General features: G+C 39.9%; 1 protein-coding gene across 1 annotated transcript in view; it reads left to right on the forward strand.

Annotated features, from left to right (window-relative positions):
* Positions 1-17,215, forward strand: part of LOC140246740 (ligand of Numb protein X 2-like) — a 43,106-nt gene extending 25,891 nt beyond the window's left edge. Inside the window, exons 3-12 of the mRNA XM_072326079.1 lie at positions 6,911-7,020; positions 7,496-7,579; positions 7,959-8,155; positions 9,053-9,083; positions 9,926-10,042; positions 10,847-11,011; positions 13,186-13,308; positions 14,883-15,073; positions 16,041-16,199; positions 16,946-17,215. Of these exons, the coding sequence (XP_072182180.1) occupies positions 6,911-7,020; positions 7,496-7,579; positions 7,959-8,155; positions 9,053-9,083; positions 9,926-10,042; positions 10,847-11,011; positions 13,186-13,308; positions 14,883-15,073; positions 16,041-16,199; positions 16,946-17,081 (1,313 nt within the window). The 3' untranslated portion in view covers positions 17,082-17,215. The remainder of the gene's footprint in view (positions 1-6,910; positions 7,021-7,495; positions 7,580-7,958; positions 8,156-9,052; positions 9,084-9,925; positions 10,043-10,846; positions 11,012-13,185; positions 13,309-14,882; positions 15,074-16,040; positions 16,200-16,945) is intronic.
* The last annotated feature ends 980 nt before the right edge of the window (positions 17,216-18,195 follow it).

The raw sequence follows: 18,195 nt of genomic DNA on the forward strand, positions 1-18,195 counted from the left end.
ATGTTATTACATCAGCTCCTGTACTTTTAGATTTGTGTTTATAGATCACAAATACAGAAGAATGCAACAAAAAGGCTTAAGTGTGGCTGACACACAGAACTACTGAGTAGTTGAGTTTTGTGCATTATTCGAATTTTAGATAACTGTTGACTTCCAAATTTCTAAGCAGTGGCCTAAGCAAGTCCCCTGAGGTTCATATTTAATGTTTTGCTGCAATTTGGGAGGTCTGTAAAAGGCATCCCCTACCTTTAACAGGGATTTAAGTGGCAGTTTCTTTTGGTCGTTGGATGACGCACGGACCGTGTTTAAGAGGCCCTGATGATAAACTGATCGGATAATTTGGCACGGGAATAGGCGACGGCAAGAGACGGCGGGGTCCCCCGGTAACGGTGGAAAATGTGCTGAATATTTAATGAGAGCCACCGTTCCCCATAGATCGCCCCCTTTAAATGTGTACGTCGGTGGCAGAGCTCAGATGTTTTACATGCTCGTCACGGGACATAAAATTTCATCTTGTGCTACATTCTGGATAATATGCCATCCACTGCTTGCATCCATTGTGTTACATCAATGCCTAGTGGAGTAGTCAACATTATTGATGGTGCCCCTTCACTCACAGAGAAGATGACTCCACACAACAAGTCAAATTTCATGATCTTTTACAGTGGTAAGGCTGTACATCTGTCTTTGCCACTGAGAAATGAACCAATTTACAAGCTGATTAAAAACGTGAAACTCTTGCACAGTTTAAAGCTTCCAGGAATCAAAGCTAATGTGGTGGTGACAGAGTCTGAATGATTAATCATCACTGAAGATTCATATTGTTGTCACTGTCGAGGCAATTTTCAAAAGTCAGTGTCGCTGCTGAGAGCCTCTTAATATATTTTTCTTCAGTTGATATTTCTCACGAAGAGTGGTAGATTAGAATTTCTGGTCTCAGGTAATTTTAGGGTTAAAGGTCTCCACAGTACAAGTGCATCAGTTTCAGGGATGAAATAGTATTCAAAAAAACACATATGCATCACGATCTACTATCGAATGGATTTTCTCTCATATTTCCACAATGCATTTCATATTGCTGCATTGTATCTACCAACATTGTATGTATTAACCTTCACAAAAGGACCTCACCTCAGAAGTTTACAGTTTGTTTGGATTTGAAAGCATTTGATGAGACGATAAGACTGTTTAGGGATAGGCTACCTATCCAGAGGAGGCAGAACAAGGCAGACATTACATCAACTTCATGGAAAGTGTTCGGAGCTTGGTTAGCAATCAGTACGCATGATATGATATTTGAATTAGATAATGCTTGCATGTGAAGTGTACTCAGGTTTTCATAATGCAAAAGTTGGTGAAACATACTGAATGACTGAGTCATACATAAATGGCAGATGGTAATTAGTTTTCACTATGAAACATCTTTTGACTTCTGAAACAGTTTTGTATTCTTTGTATCTGCTGATTTCTTTGAAGTCCATTGACATTAATTGACCCTTTACTATGCTTTATTCTCTGGTTGTCACATCCCCAGGCTGGAGTGCAGCTTTCTTCACCAATCTGCATTCATGTCTGGAAACTACTCTGTAATTGCCAATGAATGGAGATTACCTAATTTCATTCCTCTATTAAATCTCTGTTGTGATACCGTGGCTTTCCTGCAGACACTGAGACACATTGTTATGCCTGAGTGGGCTCGCGAGCTACCATACAATAAAGTCAAGTTTAGACTTGTACAAATTAAACTGAATGCTAATGAAAAAAAAATCCCATCCAGTTTGAGCAGCTATGTGTCTGGGCACATAAAGGGGTACACATCACAGATTACAAAGTTAGTACATGTATGAGCGGTAAGCTGCCATTCCACTTTGAAGAGAACTGAGTATACACTGAAATAGGATTCGAGAAGAGCTGATTTGGGCTGTTGGCTTCCGTTGGCTATTTCTGAGTTTTTATTCATTAAAAGTCGTGCGGTATGTGTCTGTATACTTGTCAAAATGATGAAAAGTAATGTTTGTTTGAATGTGTGTGCTTGCGTGTTCATGTGTGTGTGTGTGTGTGTGTCAGTGATGGTAGACCCTCATGATGATATAATTTTTTCATTGCCAACTTTAACTGATCCATGGAATGGGCCAACAAAGTTCCCCTGATAATAATGGCTATTTTTCCTCTGAGGACCAGATAAACAAATATGAGGTGATGCGGGAGACAAAATTCGCAGTGATGCAAGGTGATGCGAGGTGCTCTCAGTAGAAACACGCTCAAACTGTTCCTTGTGTTTTTTTGCTTTGAATCCACCTGACATGCTTGTGTTGTTGCTATGTTGGGCAAGGCCATGAAAATTATCCATTTGAGGCAGAGAGTGTATGTGCTGTGTGTGTGTGTGTTTTTTTTTTTTTTATTTATTGTTTGTTTTCTGTACGGATGGTCATAAACTTGGAACTCCACCACAGTGCACTCCCTTCATAATGAACACAGTAATGACAAAATTCTGGTTTAAAATATGCCAACGAAGTAAAAATTTAGGTCCCTACATCATCTATACTACTGTAAGACCTGAAATTTTCGCTGTGGTTTTATTTTTGCGAATTTTGCAAATCGCCTTTGAACCGCGAAAATAGCAACACGCGAAAATAACAACGCGCGAAAACAATGCAGGGAAATGAAAATCAAACCATGGCATGTGCTGCAGGATCGCGGCAAAATTATAGTGCCGTTCAGTACACTACTAGTACTCGTAGCTAGCTACGTACATAGGTCTAGCACACAGCTATCATAAGCTGAACCATGTGGCCATGACGTAGCTACACGTAGCATTAATAACTACAGTACTTCGAATGCGGAACACATTCGTACACACTGTGGAATAAGTAAGTTCAGTTAGACCCTCGCAACGGCAAAATTAACAACATGCAAAAATGTCCTCCAAGTAGCAATTCGCGAAAAAATGTGTACGCGAAAATTTGAGCTCGTACAGTATAAGACACTTTACTATTTGGCTGTATAACAAATTTTGATATAGTGAAAGAGAACTGCAGGTCCTGAGGACTTTGTTAGAATGGGAGCTGACTGCACTTCATGTTTGAGAGCCTCTTGATTGCCTTTCTGATGTGATGTACATAATAGCAGTGTACATGTACAGTGTGTTCGGCTGGCCTTAGTTCATTTCGAGCTACACTGTATGGCCCGAATTCTCAAAGGTGGAATAACTTTATTACACCGCTTATTCCGCCGATTTATTACGCCTCTTATGCAAATCGGGCCCTCGTGACGTAAAATGACGCGATTTATTCCCCGGAATCTATTCTCAAAGGTGGAATAACTTATTCCCCGGAATAACTATTCCGCGGAATAGTTATTCCAGCTTTGAGAATTCAGGCCTATATGTTTTCGGCTGATCAGCACATTGGCTGGAAACATACCATATGATGTACTCCATTGCTTGAGACAAACTGTACAGTCATGATACTGTATATTGTAGGCAGCAATGGGCTGCATGTTTTCAGATTAATTTGATAAAATTAAGATTGTGCACTGCAGGTTTGTAGCTGACTGGAAAAGATCATGTGTGCGATGGGTCCATGCCAGCATTTGCTGTATTACCGTGCTCTTATCTCTGAGAGTGCATTATCACATACGTATGTTTGTGCATGATGAATTGACTTTGTGCCCATCTTTCAATACATAATGTGAGGGCAGAGTACATCTTGCTAGAGATGTGTGCTACAGTGTACAAGCACTGCACAAAATTATTGATAGACCATGTGATATTTGGGTGTGTGTGTGAAGCCTGAAAGTGAAATACAACTACATTGTACATACATCATGGCATTAAATACAGCATAGCCTTTGTTCCCTGTAGGATTTGGATTGAGATAATGTGTAAATTGGATACATTGTAGTTAAACACTGTTAAGAGTACCAGTATAACAATACCCTTTTGTCCAAATTCCTTGAAACATTGTGGAGCTTGTTTCACTGGGGGTAGATGGAATGAGACAGAGAAAGCCAGAGCAGAGCTCAATGATATTAACTTCCTAGAGTTATTAGCAGGATTTTATGCCTTACAGGCATTTTGTACTCACCTTGCTCACTTGCAAAGCTGTTTTTTTTTTCGTGACTTTCGATGTGACTCTCTTTCTTACTCTTTCCACACACAAACATATATTTCATGCCCTATAGAATGTGGAGAAGAAAAGAGTTTTTACTCTTTAAAAAATCACTGCTGACAGAAATCTATGTGGAACAAGAAGAGAGATTGAAAATGATCTTAATAAAAGGTGGGACCCACTTTTTATTATGACTACTTTGTTTTACTTTGCTTGTGGATATCTCAGCCATTTCAATAACAATTTTTATCAAATAGACTTTGAATGTCTTTATGAATTGTTTGCTCTTTATAATATTTCATTATGACATTTTTTCATCATCTCACACACACTTGTGAAGAAAGTTGGAAGCCTGAATTCCCATCTCAACCAAAACTATTCCATCCCTTTGATACCAACTGAGCCACATGCCAGGCTTTAAATATCTTTAACAGTATCCATCTGACCTTGAATTGCACTTCTGATATTCATTGTCTACATGCATACTGGGTAGTGTCAGATCACAGTATGCTTCCCTTGTATTTTGGAGACCAAATGGCCTTGATAAATGCACTTTGTCAAGAGCGATCTCCTGGTGTTTCCCTGTGGCGAGGTATCGGGTTGCTATGGCGATGACTCAGCCAGGTTCCCAAGGTGTGCTGCCTATCCTGTGGTGCATCAGGTGTGCTCTCTACACCTGGTATACACTGTGCATTGTGCATTTTGTATTTGTGCATCACATCAAAGGACGAGGTGGCTGCTTGATTTTGTAAATTTGTTTGTGTGTAGACACTACAAGACAATTTTGTATTCCCCTGTATACTTGAAATCTAGAGTGATCTTTACAGTTAGTTTATGATGCACAGACCCACTCCTCTACAGAAACTGTGTGCATTAAATGTTGGCAGATACATGTAGCAAATGCAAGCAAAATTTATACAGGAAACAAAATACTCTGTATATTCAGTCATAGATCTCAAGCATCTTCTAGAGGTTAAATTGTTTGTTTTTAACCCTGAGAATGCTGTATTCACTGATTAGCACAGGATATGTACAGTTGTAAAGAATAGATGCTTAGTTCTTTCTTTACAAATTGGCAAAGATGGTTAGAAACCATGCAGTAACTCTCATTGTCAATGAAAAGAGCCTATTTTCTGTACTGTCAATCCTTGCCCGCAGTGGCGTTGCTTCTTTTCAAGGGACTCTTCAAATGATACTCGTACATTCATTATGCTGTATGTTTCCTCCGTGAGATTGCTATACTCACGCCATGATTGATATTTTAGCATATTTTTTGAGTTGGGTGATGCTTGTGAAATTAACAGCACACCAAAATATTGCCTCCCGTAAACCTTTATGCAATGTATTTTGTCTGTAAGGTGGGAAAGTACTAATTGTGTTTCTTATATTTTAAGGTGTGTGTTTTTATCAGCCCGGTGCCATGTTGTCTCAATGGGAAGTTAAACCGTTTGTGAAATTACCTCACAAGTTGTGATTAGCAAAAATATGTAGGTCCTGTGTACTACATGCCATAATGCAGTATTCTGAGACGATCTACCAACATCCCCCCTGACGCCTGTCGGCCGAAATCATTCCTCGCGCCCTTCAGCCGTGTCCACTCATTTTAATAGCCACTCCCAAGGTGACATCCCAATATCTGTAGGTGTGCATGCGATAACAGGTGTACGTATTGGATTGCACTGTGTGGCCAGCTCCGGGGGAGGGAAGGGGACCGGTCTCCTGCTCTATGGAGGACGGGGGAAATCCTATGCGCAAACATTGGGTTTCGTGCACTTTCTCCTCCCAAGGCTGTTGACATACCGACGCTGACTCACAGATACTTGGCAAAGAGATTCACAAGATGCCTTCATCCTCCACCACTAAAAATGCCCAAGCATGATTTTCGAGCAAACATCCCAAACCCTTTTTCGGAAGCTGCTCCCAACATAGCCCCCCCCCCCCCCCCCCCCCCCCCCCCCAAGGAGGAGAGGAAGACAGTTGGATGGGGGGAGGGGATGATCCAGTTGACTGGTATAAAAAGCGATGATAGCTTTGTTACACCCCAGTTTGTATGTACACAGCTACCACATTTGATAGGGGTATCATGTTATCCCCTGACCACCCCTATCCATTTCTGTACATATACGTATCTCCCCCTTTCTCCCCTTCCTCTCAATTTCTATCCTTTTTCTCTTCTGTACATTTCTTGACTAGTCATTCTGTATAAGGCCGTCTTCGTATATTTCTCTCATATCTTTTTATCTGTTTTTCTCTCTCTTTTCTGTCTGTTTATGATACTATCACTGTCTAGGTTTCTATCACTCTTTATGTCTCTGTTTTTCTAGCTGTATTTGTCCATCTATCCGTCTTTCTTCATCTCTGTCCATATTTCTGGCTCTCTTGGTCTGTTCCTTCCTCTCTGTGTACTTGTCTTTCTACTGGTAATTTTGCTCTCTCCATGTATTCTATGTCCCTTTTATTTTCTGTCTCAATCTTTGATTTGTCTGTGTCTGTGTTGAGTCTGTTCCTGTAATTCTCTTTTGCAACCAGTTTTCTTTTTCCTTTATACATGTGTGCACACACAGATATCATGCTTTTTGCCACAGCGGTTGAACAAGGCATTTTGATACACAAAGGGATTCCAAGTGCTGGTTGAAGAATGAAGCAAGCTGTTAAACATGTTTTTGTTGTGAGCTAATGAACCGCATCACAAGCCAAAGATGCCGAAATTCCCTCCCCCAAATGATCATCCTTGTCTACCAGTACTAAAGCATTCTCTTTCTCTTTCTGTTTTATTCTTCTCTCTTCTCCATCACCTGCAGTCGGTCCGGGAGCCCCGATCCGAAACGGCCAGCTGACGTCGATCGAGATCAACCGGCGGGACAAGAGGGACCTGGGCATCTACTTTGTAGGAGGGAACGAGACCCCGCTGGTGAGTCCCTGATCCCAATTCTTCGCCCCTCGGGTGGCGGACCAAAGGGGAAAGCTATTGGACACAAGAAAGGGTGACATTGCACTAATTCCCTGTGTGTGTCCCAGTTTTGGGGTGACCCGTGAGCACGGGGCAAGGCGGCTTGCAGATAAAACTTCTGAAATTTGTTGGCATGATAATGATAGATGAGTATCTTATGAAAAAAAAAAAGTCCTGTCAATATCCAAATCTATGGAAACATGTAGATTGAAACTGCACTAGAGGCACATTTTATCATTATTCTAGTTGAAGGATGTTAAAATTTTTTTTTTCAATCCATGGTATTGTTTTTTTTTTTGGCATGTAATAGATGTATTGAGTATGATACTTTAATAGCATACCTGTGTAGAATTACCACCACATTGATTGAATAAGTATTTAAAAGTGATTATTGTTGATTATCGCTTTGTAATTGTGACATCTTTCTCTCTATCAGATTGGAATTGTTGTCCAAGAGGTCATCCCTGGTGAAGTGATAGCTGAGGATGGGAGGATACTACCGGGTGACCAGATCGTCCAGGTATGGTTGCCATGGCAATGAATGTAGACTTTTGTTTATTTTAACTTTTTTTGGGGGGGGGGGGGGTGACGAGGGGGGAGGTAATATTTGTTTTGAATCACACAGGTGACATACTCTAAAGTAGATTATTCAATATGAATTACCTTGTTTTACTGTAAAACCGTAAATGTTCAGGACTAGAAACTCCTCACAAACGAATTTTGTGAGGAGGTAAGACTCTCAAAAGTAAAAATGTAAGTCCTTTTTTTTTTTTTTTATTCAAGGCATTGAATGCCAGTGGTAATTTGGAAATGTTCCATGCTGCCAATATACAGTGTATATTCTGGTTTTACGTTATTTATTGTTGATTGATGTTCTTTTTTTCTTTTTTATCACGCAGGTAAATAATAGAGACCTCCGTGACGTACCCCACAGCATCGCGAGGGACGCCCTCTCATCAGCGGAGTCACCCATCTGCCTCACCATCTATCGCGAGAAGAACGAGGGGCGGGGCAAGGCCTTCACGACAAAGGTCATCCAGGTGTCACTTACAAAGGTTGCTGGCGTGCCGCTTGGAATCAAGATCGCAGCCAAACAGTAAGGCCTGATTTCTTGTACTATAGAATTTAAGTTTTCCCATTAAGAGCATTTTTTTTTTTTGCGCCCATTGGTTAAGATGAATTTGGCTTGTTCTTTTATGTCTGCAGAATCAAAATGTAAAATAATATGTCATATAGCAAACAAATAAATTGACATGCATTTCTTCTCATCCTAGTTTCATTTTGCAAAAAATGGGCAAAAATTTCAACACTACAAAATTACCCTTTTTTATGGTATTCCAAGTTTCTGTCTCAAATCCAAATTTGAGTCTGGACAATTGCTAGTCATTTACAGCTTCTTGTACGAAGTAAACATTTTGAGAGATCTAAATGTTATCACAGTAATGAACAATGATGTTTTTATCTGTGTGCTGGAGGTTTTCCACTTGGTGTAATGCAGTTTGGGTGGGACTAAGCATACACATTGTAGGATAGACAGTGATGGTACACACACACAGAGGTGTAGGTATTTTAACTATTCTGAAATAATTTGCTGACATGCTGATGTGTTTTTTTTTTTCTTAAATGTAATTGCAGAGATGCCATAACCTGCTGTCATTTTGTGTGCTTGAGTTTGTTTTAATCCATTTTTAGCATCTTTACACAGGTACGGTAGCACTGCTTGACAGATTTGTAAGTTGAGTCATGCCGTTAAACAAGGGTTGTTTGTTAAAAGATCTCACTGCAAATAGTAAGACAATACAGAACAGCATAAAAGTGTGTGTTCCATTTTGGAATTAACTTCAACCCTCTGAAAAACACTGAGAAAATCCCAATAGCTTCTAATGCTGTGTTGTTACAACTGGTAATGATAGTGTTTAGATTCTAAATTCTTTTGTTGTTTCTTCTTTCTTTTCTGTACTTCTGTATTTGTGATTTTTATTTCTCCCAACAGGAGTGAGCAAGGCATCTACATTATGGAAGTGGTGAGTTCAACAAACTTTATCTCATTTAACGTTACATGTAACTGATAGTCTTGATCCCAGACCCGTCCCATTCTGTCCCACTTTTATACCCTACGACAAATTTCATGGCAGCAATATAAATAGAGAGAATTTTGTGATGCTTTATCAAGATGATTAGCAATGAAAATAGGCATTCCGTGTTATCATAATGTTGTCTACCCAAAAATATATTAGAACGAAACCGTGTTAGATAATGTCGGTCACTATTGGTTACTTTCTGAGGAGGAGGAGGGTGAAGGCTTGATGCCTTCATCGCTTTTGAATGGGGAAGCCTCCCAAATTACATATCATGATCCCAAGGGTGAAGAAATATTAGTGAATCATAAAATGAAATTTTTTTTAGGGAATTGAGACAATTTGTTCCAAAGTTAGGAATCTCTTTAAAATTGTGGGTAATATCCTGTGCTGCCCTCTCTACACAGGTCCTGTACAGTAATTAATGATGTCACAAGAGTAGTACAGTATCAATGAGATATAAAGGATGCAGAGAATCTCATTTTGATGGCATGGAAGGAGCTCGTGTCTGAGCTCTTTCAGAAGACATAGAAGATAATCTTTACCTTAACATACATGGCAATTGTGTCTCCTAGAGAGGTTCAGGAAACTTGTACTTTTCATCAAAAGAATGTACTATGTCTTCTTCTTTACATACATAATTATACAGACACACATGAACACATGAAAACATGTTGTGCACATTCATGCTCAAAGACAGAAACACAAACATGGATAGAGAATCGGGTTACTAGTGAAATGATCCAAATGTCTCACGCGACAATGCGATGCCTTGATTTCCTACCCAGCTGGAGAGTAGTCTGGCCCGACGGGACGGCAGACTCAAGGCAGACGACAGGGTGCTGCAGATCAACGGACATAATGTGGAGGAGGAGAGACCTGAGAAAGTGGCCAAAATCATTAGGGTATGTCTGAAGCAGAGCTGTCAGCTGTTCCTTAAAATTGTTTATCCAGTATTTTGTGCCTCTTTGTTGAAAAAAAAAAAAATACTGCAGGTTTCATGGAAATGACTATTTGTAATAACAAAAAGCATCATAACACATATGTTGCAGGAAAGGAGAAAATACTGTTTTTTCACTTGAAATATCCTATGTGTTTTTTGGCACTGAGATTGCTGCAATGCTGTGTACAAGGTTGTCATCCCTGCAGTAGCAATGACCCTTGACTCATGACCCTTGACCCTTCAATTGGAAATAGTCCTTCTGTGGGGTGCTGCTAAAAGCCTTTATTTCCCCCAACATTGTATTTCTGAATTTATTTATCTGTTTTTGATGGTTGTATTGCATTGGTCCTTACTTTCAACTACCAAAGCTATTTCATGCTATGTTAATAGCATCCTTAACTTCAAAGCTAATATTCTGAACACTCTATTTTTCTCTTGAAAGACCTTCTCTTTTTCTCATTCCTGTAAGATGATTGTTGAAATAAAGTTAAAAAATTTAATCTGTCTCCAGCATGGAGTCAAAAGGCAATTTCCTCCAACGTAGTTATATCAAGTTTTTCTTCATATTAGGGTACAAAAAAACATAGAGTTTTGACCTGCAAAATGACCTTTTGTTGTATGCTATCTCATTATAACAAAGTTCCACAGTACCAATATTGGAAAGGCATTGTTCAGGCAGCTTTTTTTTTTGATAGTGGTGGGGCTCATATGCTGCCCAAAAGGGTTACAGTATGATGTTTTTCTGTCTTCTGGTCTTCTGGTCTAGGATTGTGGGGACCGAGTGGACATGGCTGTGTCAAGACAGGTTCCAGTGACCACGCCGGAAGTCATCCAGGGACCCCCAGCAGAGCTTCCCACCGAACCCTTCACCCTCCTCCGACACGCCCTCGCTCCTAAAGTGAGAGCAGAAAAGACCGTCAGCATCAAGAAGGTATTTACAGGAATTTGATATCAGGTGTACTTTGAATATTATTTTATTTAAGTCTGTTTAATTGCTCCATGACTTGTGATGGTTACAAATATTAACATATCCTAAGACAGATGCCCAATGGAGTGTCTTTAAGGTATGTCTTAGTTTGTTTGTATTGAAATAGGAAAGATATATGTTTTTAAATAGAAAAAATAAACAAAACCCACAATGTATGTACATTTCCTGAAGCTTGATATGCACAGTGATAGGATGAGCAATTTCGCAGTTTATATTTCTACTAAAGCATCAGTACGTTCCTTCAACAGAACAGATTAGCTACCCTGTCCCAGTGATTCAAATTTGCGTATGTTTATAGTCCCTCGTTTAAAGGGTTTGTACAGTTCTGGTCGAGGTGAGGATTTAGCTTTTAACGTTTTGCGAGATATTCAAAAACCACTCTATGAGATGTCAAAGAGCATGCAATTCTAAGGGGTATAAAAAGTTTATTTGTGAAAAATTGGTTTTGAAATGGCTGAGATATCTAAAAACAAGGTGCAACAAGGAGATCCTAATAGAAGCCGTGACCTGTCACCTTTTATTATTATCACGTTTTTGGATATCTCAGCCATTTGAAAACCAATTTTCATGAAATAAATGTTGAATCCTTCTTAAAATTACATGCTCTTTCATATTTCATAAGAGGTTTCTCATTATCTCACTTAGGAATGTTCAAAACATGAATCCCCACCTCAGCCAGTACTGTAGGGTCCCTTTAACCCTAACTAGGCCGGGGGGGGGGGGGTGGGGGGGCCTCTGAGGCCCCCCCCCCCATGACGTTCTGCGCGATGTATGGCTATCGCGAAAAGCTATCACCACGACGTTTCATGACTTTTTTCTTTCGAGTCTCCCACATCTTTTGACACCAAATTTGCGATGCCGGGCGCGGTTCCGAAGTTGCGCATAAATATGTACGTGTATGTCAGACCAAAAATTTCTCAAAAACGTGAATTCGTGTACAATTTCAATGCAAACTGTGCTTACAGGCAAATTTCATAAAAGCATGATTATTTTGGGGTTTTATGGATTAAAATCAATTAATAACATATTTTCCTTGTTCGGAACAATGTCGCGACAAATTTCATCGAAAAATCAAAGAAATACATAAGAAATTCAAAAAACAATAAAATACTTAAGAAATTTTTTTGATAGCACAATTTTTTTCTCTTACATTTGCTAAGGACACTAAAAAGAATATTTACACAAAAAAGTGCCTGTTTTGAGCTTTATTTAGTGATTTATACCAAATTGGCTGATTTCATGCATCGTTATGCATAAATTAGCATAATTTAGCATAAATGATGATTTTTTAAAATAAAATTAACTTCATGGTAATTTAGATTATGTCATAGGGAATGTGTGTGCCAATTTTTGTCGCTATCGCGTGGTCGATGGCCGAGATCTGCCCCCCCCCCCCCCCCTCCGGGCTCTAATCTAAATAGCCCGGCCTAGTTAGGGTTAAGTTTAAAAACTATGTGCCATCTACACATGTAAAAACAAGCACACAAACAAACAAACAAACATAATTTCTATGCCATAAAGAAATTCCTTGGGATCAAAATGATACCTCATATTATTTTCAATATCACCCGTACAAAGTGTTCTTATACAAGGAAAACAAGAACAAAACACGTAAAATTACCATTTCTTGATCCAGCCCTATCCTCATCCCTCCCCCCCCCCCCCCAAAAAAAAAAGTAGGAAATGATTAATTCAATACAGCAGTTTTGAATCAGAATGACCTATGGAACGTCCCTGATTTTGAACTGTGAATGAGTGCAGATCAACCAGTATATGAAATTCTGAGTCAAAATGAGGGTTTTGAAAGACCCAAAGAGAGAGACTGTAATAGTCTGCAGAGTTTTGAATCATCAAAAGAGTGCAAGTTTCCAAACATCAGACTTCTCTCAACTTCCAAGGTCTCTTTGCCACCATAATCCCCCCACCCCACCTAGGGTTACAAGGAGCTTGAATATATGTGTGGAAAGACATGAAAAGAGAAACCATAATATCTGGAGAGTTGTGTACAGGTGTAGCAGCATCAAAACAGTACAAGTTTTAATATATCCATATTCTCTCAAATTTCCAAGATCCCATTGCTATCATGATTTCTCTTGCCACTCCCACCCCCCACCCAGGGTTACAAGGAGTCTATGGGCATCAGTGTCAGTGGGGGCAAAGGTCAAAGAAAGGGGGATGTCCCCATCTTCATCACCGGTATCCAGGCTGAGGGGTGTGTGGCGAGGCACGGGCAACTCAAGGTAGGTCTGTGGCTGCAACACAAGGTTGAAGCACGATGAATTTCACAAAATTGCATTCATTGTCCATTTTGAAAGTGTTGCAGCAACCTTGGGTCGAATCCCTATGAGTTGAATTCACTATCAATCTTGAAACTTGGCTCTTGCCATGTGGTTTCAGTGATGGTCATTGCAGAAAATATATGAAGAGTTTGTTTGCAAAAACTGATAAGTCCATTTTTGAAGATTTTGAAGTACAGTCTCTGTCCTGAAGTACAAAATAATACCTTTTAAATGATATGTTGGTCACTATCTATAAAGGTACATTTTTGAAGTTATGGTCAAAAGAAGCAAAATTTTTCTTATTATTCTCCTTATTTTTCTTGACCTTTAATCGCAAATATCTCCATTTGGCAAATATGGACTTATCGGTCTTTGCGAACAAACTCTTCACATCTTTATCATAATTTTTTGTTAGGATAAATAAAGGCAAATAATGTTTTGCAGTGCTACCAAGTGTCCCTGATTCTGAGGAGTATCCTAAACATTTCTCCTCCTGTCCTGACAGTGGAATGTGAGAGCGTCCTCGAGTTCACATTTATTGTATCCAGTAGAGTTTATTTATTTATTAAATTCTCAGTGTTCCTTGCTCAGGGCAGCCCCATCAGTGGTTTATACACTGTTTGCATGTAATACACAATTACATGTATGTCCACTATGGCTCTTTAAATTTCCCTGATTTTCATGCATGGATATTGGTAGCCCCAGTATACTTCATCATAATGACAAATCTTTTGGCTGAGAGAAGAAAGAATGGAACTTTGGATGTGAATGAAATTCCATTTTATTAGCAAGTTAAAGCCTAGTTGTCCTGTATGTAAGAACTCTTGTTCTGGCACTTGGAACGATGTTGAGTTTCCAAGTTTCCAACAGTTACAAGATTGACTCCAGCAGAGTTGATACATTTTAAGTTAATTAAACCCCATCATAAACAAAAGGCAAAATAATAGCAGTGGCATTTTTGGCCTCCAGCCCTGCAAGGGTTAACAAAATGGAAAAAAGAAAAGAAAAGAAAAAGAAATAAGAGATCAAGCTATATGATGTCAAAAGTGTTCTCAGGGTTAAGCAAGTACTGTTCATGTGGAAATTTTTGTGAACTTTGTTCTCATCTGAAACATCATGAAGGTAATAGCACATGGATTTTATGAGAGATATTTGTTTTGTTCACCAGTGCTTTCAAAGTTATAGACAGGCAAAGTCCACTGATTGTGGCCCAGTGCAAACATGTGTTGGTTGTGTGAAACTTTCTACCTTTGAATTACCATTGTGAATCATTATTATCGATATGCAATCAGGACTAGATGATATGGTTTCTTTTTCATACCTGCTTGACAATTTCATGGATTTGATTTCATGCAAATTAGGAGATTATAAACAAGTGTTTGCAGTGCGTACAGCCCTTACCTCAGCATGAAATTGATGTACAGGACACATATAAAGGCGTGTGTAGTGGCACAAATATTCATGCTTTAATCATGCACATGTGTGTTCTCACTGGTTGTATTATTGATTTCTTCCATGTTGTTTCCTGTACATAGAAAGGAGACATTCTGCTGAGTGTGAACGGTACCAGCCTGCTGGATCTACCACACACTGAGGCGGTCAAGGTGCTGAAGGAATCAGCCAATGCCAGGTCACTAACATTGCGGGTCATCGAGGGCGACTCAGACCCAGACAATGAGACCCACGGCTACATTCCCTCATGGCTCACCTGGCTCTCCCTCCCCAAGTGAGTTAATGGAATAGTCCGCTACAAAATAGTAATGAAGAGATCATAACCTGCATTTTGTAACCTCTTCCAGTATGTAGAGCAAATTTAAAGAAAAATAATGACCTTAAATTTCTCTAAGCTACAAAAAAAGTGCACACAGGGATGTTCAGGAAAGTCATGTATTGAAAAAGAAAATGTTTTCAGGAATGTGAAAAACCTCCCTTTAACAGCATAACTTTCACCCTCCCCCTCCACTTGATTATCTATCTCCAGAAGACATAAGCAAATAAATAAGAACAGCAGAGACAGCTCTTGGGACAGTTTTTTTGAAAGTCATCCCATTTCTTGCAATTGCTTCTTACTGGTTGGGATAGCATATTGAAAAATTGCTGTAAGTTTGTAATGTAAAAACCTACTTTCAAAGTTGTCCAAAAGCCCTCCCCAAAACGTAGATGCAGTAAAGATAATGGATGACATAGGCACAAACGTATTGATGCAGTAGAACCTCGATTATCTGGCCACATCAGGACTAGCGGGTGTCCTGATAATCAATCTTCCTGGATAAGAGAGATATCCCTTCATGTATTGTTTGTTTCATTGATATTGACCGACAATGAGATTGAAGTTGAGATTTTCTTTGTCTCCCTCTAACAAATTTTAATTTGTCTTTGTTTGTTAGAGTTAGACAAATCGAAGAAAATTCAAACCTCGACCTTCACCCCTCTACTTATTATTCTCTGGCCTTTATGAATGAGATTGATAATGCTACTCGTCGAATACTGCTGTTGCATTTCACTGTAACCACTGCTATGCATTCAGTACCAGTGACAAGTGCGGCACCAGTCACATAATGGTTGAAGGGGTGCTTGTTTCGAGTGAATTTTGGCACTGAAAATACATGGGAAAAAAAAATGTACTGTATTTAGAAATATTGACAGTGTTGACATGAATATTTTCACACCTGTCATCCTCTTGGCTCTTCCAGTTACTGCCGGCAACCCCAGCAGGTGAATCTAGAGAAAGGGCAGAACTCCAGCCTAGGTTTCAGTATCGTCGGAGGGAGTGACTCCACGCACGGGGCACAGCCGATCTACGTCAAGACGATAGTCAACAGTGGCATAGCTGCCAGGAGTGGACTTCTCAAGTACGTATTGATGTGATGGAAGGAAGATTGGATAATTTGTGCATGCCGCCTTGAGTGTGTTTGTCAAATTAAAATGTATAAAACCAGTTTACTGCATTTCAGAAGATATTGGGGGCTGGCATTGATGTCTTTGTCAATGAGTGTTCTATCTTTGTGGTGCTTCTTACAACTTTTTTTTTTTCCTTCCCAAAGCTGTAATACATTTATATTTCTGTGTCTTTTTTCCATAATTACAGATAGTGTTATGGCCAGATTCCTGAGAGATATAATTAATGCTAGCTGAAGTTTGAAAATAGCATGGCAATAAAGTGCAGAAATACTTTGTCTTCTATGCACCCTGTTCTCTCTATAGCTAAATATGCAGTGGCGGATCCAGGGATTGCGCACTGGGTATACCCTCCTTTATTTTATGTTTAAACAAAGAAATAAATAGAAAAAAAAAAAATGGAGGGGGGGGGGGGCGTGCGCACCCCCTTTAATTTTGTAAAGGCACCCCCCCCCCCCCTTTATGGAATTCCTGGATCCACCCCTGATACGAACCAAGTAAAAATGCTCCTTGTTATTCTTTGCTTGTGTGCAAGACTACGCACCACTTTCAATGTTTTGCAGATTAAACACCTGTAAAAGATATGAATAGAACACCCAACCTGTCGTCTGCTAGTGAACAAAGCCAGCGCTTTGGTACAGGATTCATTTCGATAAACTCAATTCCCAACTGACACACTGCCACATTCTCTCTTCAACAGGTGTGGAGACATCATTGAGTCAGTGAACGGTCAGTCTGTGGTGGACTCCTCCCACAAGCTGGCCGTAGGGCTACTAAAGAACATTCAGGACCGTGCCCAGCTGACCGTTGTCTCTTGGCCCGGCACCATCGTATAATCCCTGCCCCCCACCTCTTTCACGAGAGGGGTGCAGAAACGATCGAGGACAAGTGCAAAAATAGACGATGTGATGTTTTGAAAAGCATGAGAAGAAATCCAATAAGACATTTAAGAAAGGAAACTAGTTATTGATCAAACAGAATGCTCCAAGGATTGCCAAGTGGAGAATATGATGTGCTGTGTAAATATTGATATATTGCCAGATAATTGGTCACCAGGACAACATGGATTTTGCTAAAGTGATTTGCTGCTGTGACGATGGCGGGAGCTCCTGAACTTTAATTCCTGAGTCCACGTCGATGGGATGTCAGTCATGTTGCTTGGAATGCAGACAGCCAGCTTTTTATTGAATACCAAAGTGTGTGGAAGAGGCCGTGTTGGGCACTGCGTCATCGCCGTGGGATACCGCGCTCTGCTATCGTGATATCAGTGGGTTTGCCGAGTCTCAACGTGGCCACTCTACGTTGGTTTCTAGGGCGACCTCCTCATGACACGAAGATCTAAATGCAGCTTGTCCCCTGACCCCTGCTGCCTCCCTCTTACCACATTTTATCCTGTGATTGAGTTGAAAGACTTTTTTTATTTCTCCTCATATGTATGCTACAAGTCCATTGTATCAACCAAAGTAGGACCCAGATTTGACATTTCCATCTCCTTCTTCAAATTCCATTGCCACATTTGTACCAAAGTTGGCAGGTTATTGTATAGTTACAGTAATGGAAAAAAAACTACAATATGATAATAAATTGTATATTTGAAAAATTTGCCATCATTCCCCATGTGGGGCCTTTGAGCCCATTTGTCACATTTTCATCTTTTTCTTGAAAAAGGTGTGGGTCAAATGTTCATCGAACTCAACAGGTATTGTCAGTAGGGTAATAGTACCTCTGTGTATGGGTGCCAGTCTTGGGCCTGGGGCACAATACCCCTTCCTGCTTGTGGGGTTCAAATTAAGGGCTTTCAAGTTAGTGCCGTGAGTATAGATTTGTCACTGTAGTTCAGATCAGATCAGATCTGTGTTTTAGGTTTAGGATTGATGTTAGGGTTTGGGTTAGCGTTAGGGCTAGGGCTAGCTTTATAGTTATGGCTGGGGTTAGGGATACTATAGGGCC

This window comes from Diadema setosum, chromosome 3, assembly GCF_964275005.1.
Source record: "Diadema setosum chromosome 3, eeDiaSeto1, whole genome shotgun sequence".
In the NCBI taxonomy this organism is placed as follows: Eukaryota; Metazoa; Echinodermata; class Echinoidea; order Diadematoida; family Diadematidae; genus Diadema; species Diadema setosum.